General features: G+C 48.8%; 1 protein-coding gene across 1 annotated transcript; it reads left to right on the forward strand.

Annotated features, from left to right (window-relative positions):
- The first annotated feature begins 299 nt into the window (after positions 1-299).
- On the forward strand, positions 300-13,788 carry IGFBP6 (insulin like growth factor binding protein 6). Its single transcript, XM_028721258.2, has 4 exons — positions 300-1,008; positions 11,528-11,679; positions 12,352-12,471; positions 12,867-13,788. Exons 1-4 carry the CDS (start codon positions 657-659, stop codon positions 12,978-12,980), a joined length of 738 nt encoding a protein of 245 aa, XP_028577091.2. The 5' UTR covers positions 300-656; the 3' UTR covers positions 12,981-13,788.
- Positions 13,789-14,231: the final 443 nt, after the last annotated feature.

Consider the following 14,231-nt stretch of genomic DNA (forward strand, 5'->3'; position numbering starts at 1 on the left):
GCTTGTATAGGCAGGCGCCCTCGGGGCGGGACGGGCCACAATCCCGGGGCCCGAGCCGCGCTCCGCTGCGGCGCCCTGCAGGCCCGCGTTGCGTTTTCGAGCGGCAAGGAGCCTGCAGGGAGTCCGCTCGGCTTAGGGCGGCAGGCGGAGGGAGAGGCGGCGGGCAGATGGTGCCCTCTCGGGCCGCGCGGAGCCTCCGGGTGAGACGCGAGGCTCGATGCGGTAAGCGCCCCCCGCCCGCCCCGCCTCTGCCTACAGGATTCTGAAGCGGGGTCTTTCCTCCAGTTCCTAATTCCGAGCACTCCGCCTCCCAGGTTTTCCGCGCCTTGCTCGGAAGGCAGTTCCCAAGCCGAGAACCGGGCGCATGGCGCGCTTCCTCGGCCGGCCGTTGGACGGGGCTCCCGCGCCGCGAAGGGCGCCTGGCAGCCCCGCGCCTTGGAGCGGCGGGGCCCCAGCGGCCCGCCAGCTCCTCGCGGTCGCCCGCAGCCCCACCCCGCGGGCTGGCGCCCTTCCAGCCGGGCAGGCTGCGCACCTGGCGCGGAAGGAGGCCGGCAGCTCGGGGGCTGGCGCTGCGCGCTGCACGCATTTAAGGGCTGCCGCGCGGCGCTCCAGCCACTCTCTCCGCGACTCCGGCACCGGGCGCCCTGCGGACCACCATGCTCCCGGCTTGCTGCTTGGAGACGGCGCTGCTGCTGCTGCTCCTCTTGCTGACCGAGGCGGCGGCGGGTGGAGGGCGGCCGGGAGGCGGCGGCGGCGGCGCCCCTTGCGCTTCCCCGGCGGGCGGCCGCGCATCCTCCGCCCGGGACGCGCAGGCTCTTCGCGACGAGCAGGGCTGCGACGCGCGGGCGCTGGGCGAGCCGTGCGGCGTCTACACCCCGAGCTGCGCGCCCGGCTTGCGCTGCGTCCCCCGGCCCGGCGAGCGCACTCCGCTGCACGCCTTGCTGCACGGCCGGGGGGTCTGCGTGGCCGGAGGCGGCCGGAACCAGACGGAGGCGGCGCCCGCGGCAGGTGAGTGCCGTGGGGGAGCCGCGCCTGGCAAGCGTGGAAGGGGGGGGGGCGGAAGGCGGTAGAGAGTCCCGCACGGGGGTTAGACTAGATGACCCTGCGGGGTCCCTTGCAACTCTACAATTCTATCCTTCCATGAAATATCGCGGGGCCAAGATTGCCAAGCAAGTGATCATAAAGTATGGAGGGTGAGGAAGTATAAAGGGGGGTTGGGAGCATATTGGATGCAGGAGAGGACTGAACCTCCTTAGCCTTTCATCGAGATTCACATGTAAGATCCTCGGCGCAAAGGGAGCAAAACCCTATTGAACACTGTGGGATTTACTCCCAAGTAAAGAGCCATAGGATTGCCGGCAGCGAAGGTGATGGAGTGAAACGATCAGCTATCCTCTTCCTGCACTCCCGCTGTGCGATTCAAGTGCTCTTTCTTTACATTTCTTTAATTTTGTAAATACAGCAAAGACAAAAGAAGAAACATCACCAGCTCACATTAAGAATGAAAATGATCCACACAGTCTGATTTAAACCTATATATTAATATAAGCAGTCCCTATTCCCCAAACAAAATTGAAGATTGTGAAGATGTACAATCAAGGGCAGAAAGGGAAGAGAAGTCTTTCGGGTGCTGAGTAGCGAATGCTGGCTGCTTCTTTTTCTAGCCTTGAAGCATAAAAGCCATAAGGGCTCATAGATTTCCCCCCTGTGCTTAAACTACAAAATTTGAATCTGAATTAGTTACTTGATTTGGAATCATGTTTGTGCAGGGGGAGTAGGTACTTTTGAAATGTGTGTGCTTTGAGTTCTTTGCTCAGCCGTTCATGTTTTGTTCCAACTTTGGAAACATTTAATGCCTCTCTGGTAACTCGGACCTAACTATATGCAACCTGAGGTCTAGAAGCCTCCATAGCCCTTCCAAACCAGGTATAAACACCAGGGACCCCTGAAATCGGTTAGGTCAAAAGGGTGTGAAAGGGCTGTTGTGAAAGCAGCTCCTCAGGTTTGGGAATGAATACCTTAAGAGCAGAGAGGAGCTAAGTGTTTGCTGTCAGGAATGTTTTGGGATGGGGAGATTCTGCAGTATCTTCTTCTGTTCCTAGACTTGTGTGTGAGCTGAACACACCATGGCCACCCTTGATCTCTCATGCCAGGCCTGAGTCACCTTTTGCTCAGACTAGTAGTGGGCGCAGTGCCAAACTTGTCTTGCAGGGAGAAGACTGCAAAATCATCTCTGCCTACCTGGACTGCACCTTCTCCTCTTCTCTCTGGGGAGGGTTCGCAAACAGTTCTTTACGGCTTCCCTTTGTAGACTGCAAGAATCCACTAGTTTGTGGGGTGGAGAGAGGAACCCTGGGAAGAAGAGCTTGGGCTTCAACTCTATAAAACTAATATACTGTACTGTGCAAGTAAAGTTTGGATCTGGCAGCTCCTTGTCATGAACCTACTTTATGAGTTGGATTTATGATTAGACTTGTGATTTAAGGACACTGTGCCTCAGAACTCTTGAAATGCTAGTACTGGTCTGTGGCAACAGGAGAGGAGGGGATGTGAGCATGTCTGGCAGCGTGTCCAACTCTGCACAGGAGCACAACTCCCGAAAACACGTTTTTGCTTGCTTCCTGGGCACTTGCTGACAGCAGTCTGTTTTCTTTGATTGCATGAAATGAGCCATAATCTGCAAACTGGATTACTTGCAAGTGCCCTTGGTTTTGCTTTTCCTCTCTAGCAAGCTGAAAAGGAGCCATTCTGCCAGATGATGGAAAGATGCTGGGCAACTCACATGGGTACTTATTTTCACGAGCAAAATTTGGCTCTTATCCTTTGTGTTGTGACACAGAGCAGTGGACAAAGAGAGAAGCTGGCCCTGCATTTTTCCTTTTTCAAAAATCTTGGTTACGCTTGGCTAGACCTTCTTGCTCTTTTTGCCAGGACCAGTTGGGGTGTATAACTAGCCAGAGCAGAATCCAGATTTTGGTCTGCTATTGAACTCCCAGGCTCCCTGGGACAACAAGTAAGCAGTTCATCTGGATCCTGAAAGTGCAACAGGGACTGTTGCTTTTGACCAGGGATTTGACCCTGGTTCTAGTACATAAGCCTGGCCTGGCCAGTCCAGAGGCTTATACTGCCTATAACAAGGCTGATACTGTGCATTCTTAGTTCTTTCTGCTCCTGATGCTCTCTGAAGTTGAACACATCCAGTCCATGGAAACAGCCAAGGCTAAGTGTTAACATCAGGCCATGAGATTCCTGGCTTCTGTTGGCATCCATCTGTCTCGAGAGATGAAATCAACCACTGCATTAGTAGCACGGATGTGACCTTCTCAGGGTGCAAGCCTGGGCAGTGTGTCTGGAGGTCCTGGGCAAACTCCCTCTCTGCCTCACTGATGTGGTCCAAAGGAAAGCAGAGCAATACGTTTGGCACCAGCTGGGCTGCAGGAGTTGCCACAAGGCATACAAGGCACCATCCAAATGTGGATTTCTGTAGGGTATAGCCTTTTCTTCCATAGCCTGTGCTGTGATGCGTTAACTAGCACAATGTTTCTGACAATACAACCCCTCGGGTGACTCCATAGCCTTTTCTTCTCCTGAAGATATCTCCCAAGCAGCGGCAGAGCGTATGCCTGCACTGCATGGGGTGTGCTCCCAGTGGTGCTGGGGCTGGAGGGTGCCCTTCTGAGTGCCACAGTCCAGGGGAGAAGGGGGGGGAGCTGCTGCCCACTCTCCTTCTACTCTCCTCCTCTGGGTCAGACCTGACCCAGTGGCACAGCTGCTGTGGCTGGGCACAAGGTGCACCGTGGCCAAGGAGGGTGGGCCAGCAGCATTGCTGCCCACTCTCCTTCTGCTCTCCTCCTCTGGCTCAGGTCTGACCCAGGGCTGAGCTGCAGACAGGCAAGAGCACCACAGCCAAGGCACAGCTGCTTCTTGATCAGAGTCAGGCTCTGATGAAGGAGCCTGCTGTAGGGTGCCTGTTGGTGCCCCCTCACAAAATTGTGCCCAGAGCCACAGATCTCACAAGGCAGCAGAGATTTAGGTTCAGAGTTTTCCTTCTCCTAGAGGGGCTCCCTTCCAGGTTTGACAAACCCCATCTGCCCCTCACGTCCATGTTCAGCACGTGCAGAACCTCCTTCTTGACCGTTGGACCCACTATCGGTCTCGTCCATTCAATCCACCAGAGCCTGTTTTCCCATGCAGGGGAAGTCCCTAAATCGCCAAGGGTCTGAGACCCATCGGCTCCCCTCCCCTCGTTTAGCTGGCCAATCGAAGCCGTTCCCGGGGTGTGGCTGCTGTCACATGCTGACAGCTTCTAGGCGAGAGCTGAGTGCAGGGTGGGGGCCAAAAGGGGGCAAACTAACTCAGAAGGAGCATGATGTGTCCCCCACCAGAGGTGCTATCCCTCTCCTAACATCCCATACACCCTGATTCCTGGCATATATGGCCCTGACATTGCCTCCGCCCCCCACCCTGTGGTCTTATTTATTAAAACATGTATTTGCTGCCATTCAACTCATTTGGATTTCAGAGTGGTATACAATCGGTTTATAGCATAAAAAGATAATAAAACAAAATTTTAAAATGCCTGAGCGAGTAAAAATGTTGGTTGGCACTGGAAAGACTGCAGTGTTGGTGGAAGCTGAGCCTGTATAGGGAGGGCATTCCATAACTGGGGTGCCACTGCTGAGAAGGCCCTTTCCCTTACTGTTGAATAGCAAATCTCTGATGAAGGAGGCACCTGGAGAATGAACATCAGCAGAAGATTTTAAAGCACAGACAAGTTAATATGGGAAGCCATGGTCTTTAACATTAAAAAAAATGCAATGCAGATTAAAATCCTGCCATTCAGCTGTTTGGCAGGAAAAATAGCAGGTCTGAATCTATTCTATTTTGCTCTCCTGAACAGGTGATATGCAGAATTCTCACCTTTTTCAATAGAGCTCCATAGATGCAGGGGCAATAATGGTGGCAGAGCAACCAAGAAATACAGAACGGTTGGGGTTTGCCAGCCTTAGTAACAGCTGCCTCATGGACCACTCCTCTGTGCTGGGTGAGTTGAGGCTAGCACTAGGATTGTACTAAAAGTCAGACAATTTGCAGTGAACTAGGTCTATAAAGTCAGAAAGACAACGGAGAGAACACTGGAACAGAATGATGTCATACCAACATCATCTGGATTCTCCAACATTCCCAAGTGAGCAAGTTATGTCACTTCTGGAGAAAACAGCTGTATTGGTAGCCCTTCCAGTGCCATGGATTTCCAATGTAATGTCTAGTTGCTTTGTCATCATTTTGTAGAAGGTATGCAGATTTGAGCTTAGCTTGGCACTGAACATGCAAAACATGTGCCCCAGTTACGCTGGCTGATATAAAAATAAAAAGATCTCTTAGTTTGTTAATATGGAGAAGATGAAAACCACAGTTGGCAGCAAGGAATTGTGGTCAGCATGTCCCTCAAATGGCTTGTGCAATAAATTGTCATTCTCTTCTCAAAATAAAATCCAGAGGTAAGAAGGGATATTGGAGATGTGGAGATCATGCCAAACCCTTCCCTCTGCTGAGGGATTGTGGTTGGAGAACTGCTTGTGTTGAGCTTGTAAAATTCACTCCGCTCCTGATGACTAAGAAGCACTGAATGCCACTGTCCTGATGATTAAGAAGCACCGAGTGCATCTTCCTCCACCTCCTGCTTTAAAATATTTTAAATGGCAACCTTATTCAGGCCTCTTGGCGTCAATTCAAGTATGTGCATGCATGCAGTTCAACAAACCCAGAAATGAGACATCAATTTTTTACATTACAAATTTAGCACTGAACATTGTTTCATGAATTTATGACAGCTTTCTGTCCTTGTAATACACTTGTAGCCTGACATTGTAAGGAGGAGCAGCATCAAACCTTGCTCAGAAACATTTACTGCAGCCAAACATTGTGTGAAAATCAGAATAAACCTGCATTTCAAGCTGCAATCCTATGCACGCTTATTTGGGGAATAAAGTGTTCAAGGATGCTTATGTCCAAGTAAACATGCAGAGGATTACACAAGTGGTCAAAACCTAGGAACACTGGGGGACGCATGTGGTGCTGTGGGTTAAACCACAGAGCCTAGGGCAGGGGTCTGCAACCTTTAAGACAAAAAGAGCCACTTGGACCCGTTTTCGAAGAAAAAAAACCTGGGAGCCGCAAAACTCATCATTATAAAAATAACTTTTTTGTCACTTTTTTTTATTATTTCTTTGTTTGACCCCTCAGAATTACTCCTCCTCATAGAAATAAACGTTAAATTAACAAGTTACCTTTTTGTGTGTGTGTGTTCTTCACTCCCCTTCAAAACAGTGACCAGCGTACATGCCCCCTTTCAATGCAGTGACCAGCGTACATGCCCCCTTTCAATGCAGTGACCAGCGTACATGCCCCTTACAATGTAGCGGGCGGGCGGGAAGGTGACGTCGGGACGGTGCGTGACTAACGCACGCACCGCCCCCATGCGATGTCACAGCCAGTACAGCGCCCGCCACAGTGAGGAGTGTCGGGGCGCACAATGCACCTCCTCCCCTCGCTAGTATCCACCTCAGAGCCGCGGCAAAGGTGTAAAAGAGCCACATGCGGCTCTGGAGCCGCGGGTCGCAGACCCCTGGCCTAGGGCTTGCTGATCAGAAGGTCGGCGGTTCGAATCCCCACAACGAGGTGAGCTCCCGTTGCTCAGTCCCTGCTCCTGCCAACCTAGCAGTTCGAAAGCACATCAAAGTGTAAGTAAATAAATAGGTACTGCTCCAGCGGGAAGGTAAACAGTGTTTCTGTGCACTGCTCTGCTTCGCCAGCAGTGGCTTAGTCATGATGGCCACATGACCCAGAAGCTGTCTGCGGACAAACGCCGGCTCCCTCAGCCAGTAAAGTGAGATGAGCGCTGCAAACCCAGAGTTGTTTGCGACTGGACTTTAACAGTCAGGGGTCCCCTTTACTCTTTACCTGAGTTGTAAAAGCTGGCTTAGAGACCGCAATATCCAACAAATCCTTTGGAATACTAAAAAAATCCACCTTTTTAATATCAAACTTTTAGACACTATTAATGCGGAAGTAGTTTTTGAAAGATGAAAGCAGTGTAGAGTCTAGGCCAGTTGTGATCTCGATGGGACCTTCAGTAACTCATGCATACATCTCTCTTCCTATTTTGCCATTTTACCCATGCCTTGTTTTTGCAGTTAGGAAAACACTTAAGCAACATCTGCCTGCTGTTTATGCTAGGCTAAGTGGAGCTTTGTATCTAATCGATTGAACCTTGATTCCATTTGATCAAATGACCTGGGTAAAGGTATAATTTATCATGTGGATAATTTGCAGATTGTCAGGGACCACCCTGAAAAGAGCTGCACTGAGGAGGAATGGTGGGAGCCGCCACCCCTCTCCTGATCCTGAATCTTCCCAGGAGCAGGAGGACAGTATAGCTTTGGAACGGTGGTTTGCAGAGGGGCATAGTTCAGAAGGCAGAAGCTGGGAAATACTGGATGGGGAACAGCTAGCAGATCTAACACTAGAAGAGAGAGAGTTAACAGATTCACAGTCTCTGGGTACTATCCACCCCCCTTCCCCAAAGTCCCAGAGAGCTCAGAAAGTGGCAGAACAGAAAGCACAGAGGCTAGAATCTCAGATTACAAAACATAGGAGTGACGTAGATTAATAGGGACGGAGGGGGGAGTGACCTTAATTGGGAGTACCGCCATTCTGGTTAGATGCTTTCTTTTGACCTTCCCTGTGTTTATTAAAGAAACTAACTGGTAAGAATGCCCTTTCGTTTGATCTGCTCATTTACGGCCACAGGGGAGGAAGCCGACCCCCCAAAGCCTGACACCGGTGCAGGATCCTGGATTTATCAATCACTGGTGAAAATGGTCTAGCATTTCACAGCCAGGAAGCCCCTGGAGTTTTTCAGGATAAGACTGCAGTTCTACTCATCCTTAGATAAGAAGGCAAGTCCCACTAATCACACTGTGAATTGCTTCTGAGTTAAACATGTATGTGATTGGGCAGCCTACAAGCACCCTGAGTTTTTAGATTCATCGTGCTCTCTAATAAATATGCATGTAGCCTCTTAAAACATGCTAATCTTTTATGGCTGGAACCTGTTCTGTCTTTTGGTGCTGCATGGAACTTGTCATTATGGCCTACTAAGTAGGCTTTGCCCATCGTTCTTCCTGCTGCTACCGTTTCAACAGCATTAAATGGTCTCCACTGAGCCAGGGTGCTATATGTACAATCCAGACTGAATTGGAGCTACAGTGGTACCTCGGGTTACAGACGCTTCAGGTTACAGACTCCACTAACCCAGAAATAATAATAATAATAATAATAATAATAATAATAATAATAATTTATTATTTATACCCCACCCATCTGGCTGGGCTTCCCCAGCCACTCTGGGTGGCTTCCAAAAAAAATTAAAATAATGTAATACGTCAAACATTAAAAGCTTCCCTAAACAGGGCTGCCTTCAGATGTCTTCTAAAAGTCTGGTAGTAGTTGTTCCTTTGACATCTGGTGGGAGGGCGTTCCACAGGGCAGGTGCCACCACCGAGAAGGCCCTCTGCCTGGTTCCCTGTAACTTGGTTTCTCATAGTGAGGGAACCGCCAGAAGGCCCTCGGCGCTGGACCTCAGTGAAATAGTACCTCGGGTTAAGAACTTTGCTTCAGGATGAGAACAGAAATCTCGCAGCGGTGCGGCAGCAGCGGGAGGCCCCATTAGCTAAAGTGGTGCTTCAGGTTAAGAACAGTTTCAGGTTAAGAACAGACCTCTGGAACGAATTAAGTTCTTAACCCGAGGTACCACTGTACTAGCAGTACAGGACCTCACAGGAAATGGGTTGATGCAAGGAAGCTCTGCTTCCCCCTTGAGGAGCTGTGTGGAAAATGCAGAAGTCTCATGTGAGAGCTGAGCCAGTGGTCAGCTGTGGAGCAAATCCACAGGTGGTCAATGATCACAGTCTGTAACGTGCTCCACATGTGTCTATAGACGTAACCAGTGATAATCTTCAGGTCCTCTGTGTGCTGCTGTAAGGGGTAATGTGTATATGATTGTGTTTTACCCACATCATTCATGTGCAGAAATTTTTAGCAGAGCTAATTTTACATCTTCATTATTGACTACTAGAAGCTGTCTATTTCACTTGGGCCTCATGGATGGTGGAGCGAAACAGTTTTTTCAACTAAACCTCCGACTGAGCTTTCCTTTAAGTCTGAAGTAGAAGCTGGGAAACCTAGAAGTTCCTGCCCACCCACAATGCCATGTTGGTGGTGGTTGGGGGTGCATTAAGGTAAAGGGACCCCTGACCATTAGGTCCAGTCGTGACCGACTCTGGGGTTGCGGCGCTCATCTCGCTTTATTGGCCGAGGGAGCTGGCATACAGCTTCCAGGTCATGTGGCCAGCATTATTAAGCTGCTTCTGGGGAACCAGAGCAGCGCACAGAAACGCCGTTTGCCTTCCCGCCGGAGCGGTACCTATTTATCTACTTGCACTTTGACATGCTTTCGAACTGCTAGGTTGGCAGGAGCAGGGACAGAACAACAGGAGCTCACCCCGTCGTGGGGATTCGAACCGCCAACCTTCTGATCGGCAAGTCCTAGGCTCAGTGGTTTAACCCACAGCAGTGAATTAAACATCTTTAAAAAGGGACTAACTTGCACAGATGTTCCAAACAAAGCCATGCATGCTGTGTCAGAAGGGCACTTAAGCCTGCTTCCTGGATCTGCCTTTTGGGGTTTTGTTTCTTTAAGTGTCTTCATTTTCAATTAACCAAAGCCTCAGGACAAACACATAGATCAACATGAAGTCAATGCAACAGCATAGTCACATTTGTCACCAAAGAGCGTCTTTCTGGAAGTATCCCTTTGTTGCTGGTGGGAAAAATCCATGCTCCTTCATGACTGCATAATTATTAAGACTGCCCCAAATGATACTAAAATCATCTGTCATTACTTTGACACGCCTGGACTTGGTGAGTTTCTCCATTATTCCAGACTTCCTGATGCCAGTCAGTTATTAAATGAGCATGCAAATTTCTGCAGTTCCTGGATCAAAAAACCCAATGGGACTTTTTTAACCTTCTTTTTCCCCAATAAAACAGCAAAAATATACTTCTTGGGTTGGTTGGTTGGTTTGTTGTTGTTGATTTTTGTCTCAGGTGCTTTTTGCGTACAGAAATGCTCACTTAAATGGTAAGTGGCTGGAATTTGGGGACAGAAAGGCTGCATTATACATCTATTTCTTCTCTAAATTCTACAGTAAAAAGCACAACTGGGCTAAGGTCCTGAACACACACACACCCCGGAAAAGCATAACTTGACAACAATATATATGGGCGTGAATTCAGCCAGCCTCCATTCTGGTTGAGGTCACACAGGGAGAACTGAAGTGTTCAACACTTACTGTCCCAAGTGACAACATTATGGGGCTGGAGGAGATAGGGATAACTAGATTAGGATTTTTTTATATATTAAAAAAATGGGAAATGCATGTGACTGTTAAGATTCCTCCAAAACTACCTTCTGGAGAATATTAGCTTTAAAAATTGTCCTTTGGACGCTGCTAGTTCTTGGCTGGAGATGGACAAATGGTTATTTGAAATAGCTGTTGGGCGAAACAGTGCTTTCCAGTCTACATTTCTTTCCTACATTTTTATCCTACGTGCCTTTCAGGGCAGTGTAGCTTCATGGCTGAGGGTTTTCCTGGATGAGTTGCTTCTAAGGTCTTTCCGGCTCTTTGAGTATGTCCCAGTTGCTGCATCCGGCAAAATACCAGGCAAGGGTAAGATTATCTGAAATGTCAAGGAGGAGAAACTAACCAAAGTCTTTGGCTGTATTGCAAATCCCATCTTTAGAGAGGTACTGCTCACTGATCACAACTTCTGATACCTGGCATAGAGGCACGTTTACTTTGCAGTTAATGCGAGATGGGTTTCACACATGTATTTTCTTGATCAGCTTCCAGAACAATGGGCAGATATAACTGCAGGGCAGTTTAGTTAACATCCCTACTGTGTCCTGCTTCTCTTTTGCCCAGTTACAGGACTCGAGGCAGGGCTGGACTTCTGGGATCCCTCAGACCCCGTCAGCTGCAGCTCATGAAGTGCATCCTTAATCACACCCCCTGCACAGGGTGGGTGGGTGGTGGTAAATGTTACCAGTTATATTGATAGAAATAACAGAGGCTGACTGTTCCATTCATCTTCTAGTTACAGATAGGTAGCCGTGTTGGTCTGCCATAGTCAAAACAAAAAAAAATTCCTTCCAGTAGCACCTTAAAGACCAACTAAGTTAGTTCTTGGTATGAGCTTTCGTGTGCATGCACACTTCTTCAGATACATTCATCTTCTGTTTTCATGTTCTGTTTGGAAGAGAATGTGGATGCACCCAATACTTCAACATTGTTCTCTGTAGAGTTTGGGAACTGCTGTCCTGCATCTGGTCCTCCCTCCCTCCCTCCCCTTGTCTTCCTTAAGAAGGTGACTGAAAGGCTGAAGCCTGTTTCCATCTCTCTAGGTGATGGTTGGGAGGAGACTCGCCATGCCGGTCAATCAACAGCAGAGCCTCTCCTGTTACAGAGCCAGGATCCACTGCAAGAGGTCACGGTTGGCAAAACCCAGCTACAGCAGCTCTCCCTGGGCAGTGATGCCAAACAGGAGCGTGATATGGTATGTGGAGCAAGCAGCCTGTACTTTCCCACCCAGAGAAAGAATAGAAGGGACTGCTTCCCTGCTGGCATTCTGGCTTCCTGCTCTGTACGGACCTTCCTGCACAGGAAAGTGATGCTAGAAGAACTGAGGAACCTGCACATTGTTGCTCTTAACTGTCTGCTTCTATTTCTCTCTCTCTCCTTCTCACACCACCAAATTCCTACTTACAGAAAAGCATGAGGTATAATCTTTCTGGGATTGCATATTTTCATTAAGCCAGAGAAGGATCTCGTAACTGAATACTTCCTCATGGTTTAACACATACTCATAGCCTTCCTCCCTATATGGGAAGCCAGCGTATCGCTCCCTGCCATGCTAGCACTTTTATACGGTGCCTTCTGTATAAACCCTTGACTTGTAAAGCAGACCCAAACACTTGTATTTAAAGTACTGTTAAACCCAGGCTGAATACACTGCTTGACTCTTCTGGCTTCTGTCCACCTATGGGTATCATAGCTCTTTTGTCAATCCAATAGCAGGGAACCTGTAGCTCTCCAGATGTTAGACTACAGCTTCCATCATCCCTCTCCATTGGCCATGCTGGCTGTAGCCAATGGAGTGATCTAATAACATCTGAGAGGCCACAGGTTCCCAACACACCTTAACTACTGTCCTATTTCTGTTTGGCAGGCTCCTTGCCGCAGGCACCTGGCAGCCATCTTGCAGGAGTTGAAGGCCCCGCTCTACCAGAATGGTCAAGACATCTTCATTCCCAACTGTGACACCAAAGGGTTCTACAGGCGTAAGCAGGTATACTGAAAAGTTGCCTAGAGGCAAAGTGAGCTACTCTTGGGCTTTTATAGCAAGCCATAACTCTGAGTAATAAGCTGAGTAATTTCTCAGTTGGTTTAGTGTTCTGGTTCTTTTGGCTTCAACTTTCCTACCAGAATCTTATGTTAAAAATATCCAGTCTCTCCCACTGTGTATACAGGCAACTCCCCATATACACAGAGGTTGTGCTTTGAGGCACTGTGTGTCAGTGGGATGCATGTAAGCCCACCCTACCCCGTCCTGCCCCATTGCAGAGCCGAAGTGGCTTGCGCATGCCGATCACGCACAGATGGGGAATTGCCGGGATCCATGGGCTAGAGAAGCTGCTGTTCCACAGTAGTCTTATCTTCCACTAACATCATTGCCCCCTACAGTGTCAGGCATCCAAGGGACAGAAGAGAGGCCAGTGCTGGTGTGTGGATAAGAGAGGCCGCCGGTTGGAGGGCATGGAAGAAAAACCCCTTTGCCTGCTTCCCAATGTCGACTGAGCGGTTGGGAGTAGAGTGCTCCAGCAGCAGAGATGCTTGTCCAGGAAGAATCGCTCTACTAGAACTGTTGCAAATATTTGCTTTTAACTTATTGTGCTGTTGCTGCCTTGCTGGGACCTTGCATTCCCTGGAATAACCTTGGAGCAGCTGTTGCATCTGATAATTTACAGAAGGGTGGAGGAGCCTGGACTGGCTGCATCACAACACGGGCCAAGAGGAGGCTTCTGACTACATGACTAAAGATGTTTTCTTGGATAAGCTATCAGTGGTTGCACTGCAAAGATAAGCTGGCACCTAAGCCAGCTTTACATTTAGTAGATGTTGCGTGCATCCTATGTTCTAAGCCGGTAGGGAGACAGGAGTAGCCAGCTACTGGGTGTGGGGAGGAGAACCAGGGCTGATCTAAAGCTTTTTACCAAGCTAGAAGTAATAGGAGAAATGGGAAAGGAGACAACTTTGTAAAAACAGATGACCATAGAGAGCCCGCAAGGGCACTATGAAATGGGAAAGGATGAGAACAGCAACCTCACACCATTACCAACACCTAGAATTATAATGAGATAGTGTGGAAGGGATAAATGGTACGGGGCACTGGGACACTCGTGGTTGTTCTTTTCCCACTAACACCTGCTTGGTCCTTAGCCTGCCCTCTGTATCATGTTGCCTTACAGCTTCCTCTCAAGTGGAGAGAGCTACATGGTTGCCTGGGTTTTCCCTATTCTCTGCCATGTGCTTCAATTGGGCGGGGGGTGGATTCTGTATGTTTCACTGGCACTGGATTCAATAAATCTGAGGACTATATAACATGCTTGCTATTAGTCCTAAAGACTGGTTTTTCTTTGGCTTCTGAAAATCTCCTGGCACCAACAATGAAAAGGATCCAGCTAAAGAAATAAACCTTGTCCCTAAGAAATGCTTGGAAAAGATGAAAAGGTCATAATTGCATCTGGTAATTAGATCTACACCAGCATTTTTGTGGGGGATTTTAACCGTTATTATTGTTTGCACCTAAGCATAACCTGCCACATTGTTTACTCAGGAAACCTGTCTGCTCAACAATTAGTAACAAGTAAAGTAAGTTGGGAGGCTACCATCAGTTCTGAGAGGTCTAGGTTCTACAAGGAGGAGCCCTGTAGATGCTACTTTACATAATAGCATGCTCTGTTCCTTCATGGATTTGTGGCATCAGTCTCCAGTGAACTCACCGAAAAGGAAGCTGAACTCAGGTAGGGCTATCCCAAGAGCTACTAT

The sequence above is a fragment of the Podarcis muralis genome, chromosome 2, assembly GCF_964188315.1.
Source record: "Podarcis muralis chromosome 2, rPodMur119.hap1.1, whole genome shotgun sequence".
Lineage (NCBI taxonomy): Eukaryota > Metazoa > Chordata > Lepidosauria > Squamata > Lacertidae > Podarcis > Podarcis muralis.

Coding starts and splice junctions, on each gene's coding strand:
- IGFBP6 (XM_028721258.2), top strand. CDS start 657: ATGCTCCCGGCTTGCTGCTTGGAGACGGCGCTGCTGCTGCTGCTCCTC. Junction 11,680..12,351: donor CCAAACAGGAGCGTGATATG/GTATGTGGAGCA, acceptor TCTGTTTGGCAG/GCTCCTTGCCGCAGGCACCT. Junction 12,472..12,866: donor GGTTCTACAGGCGTAAGCAG/GTATACTGAAAA, acceptor TGCCCCCTACAG/TGTCAGGCATCCAAGGGACA.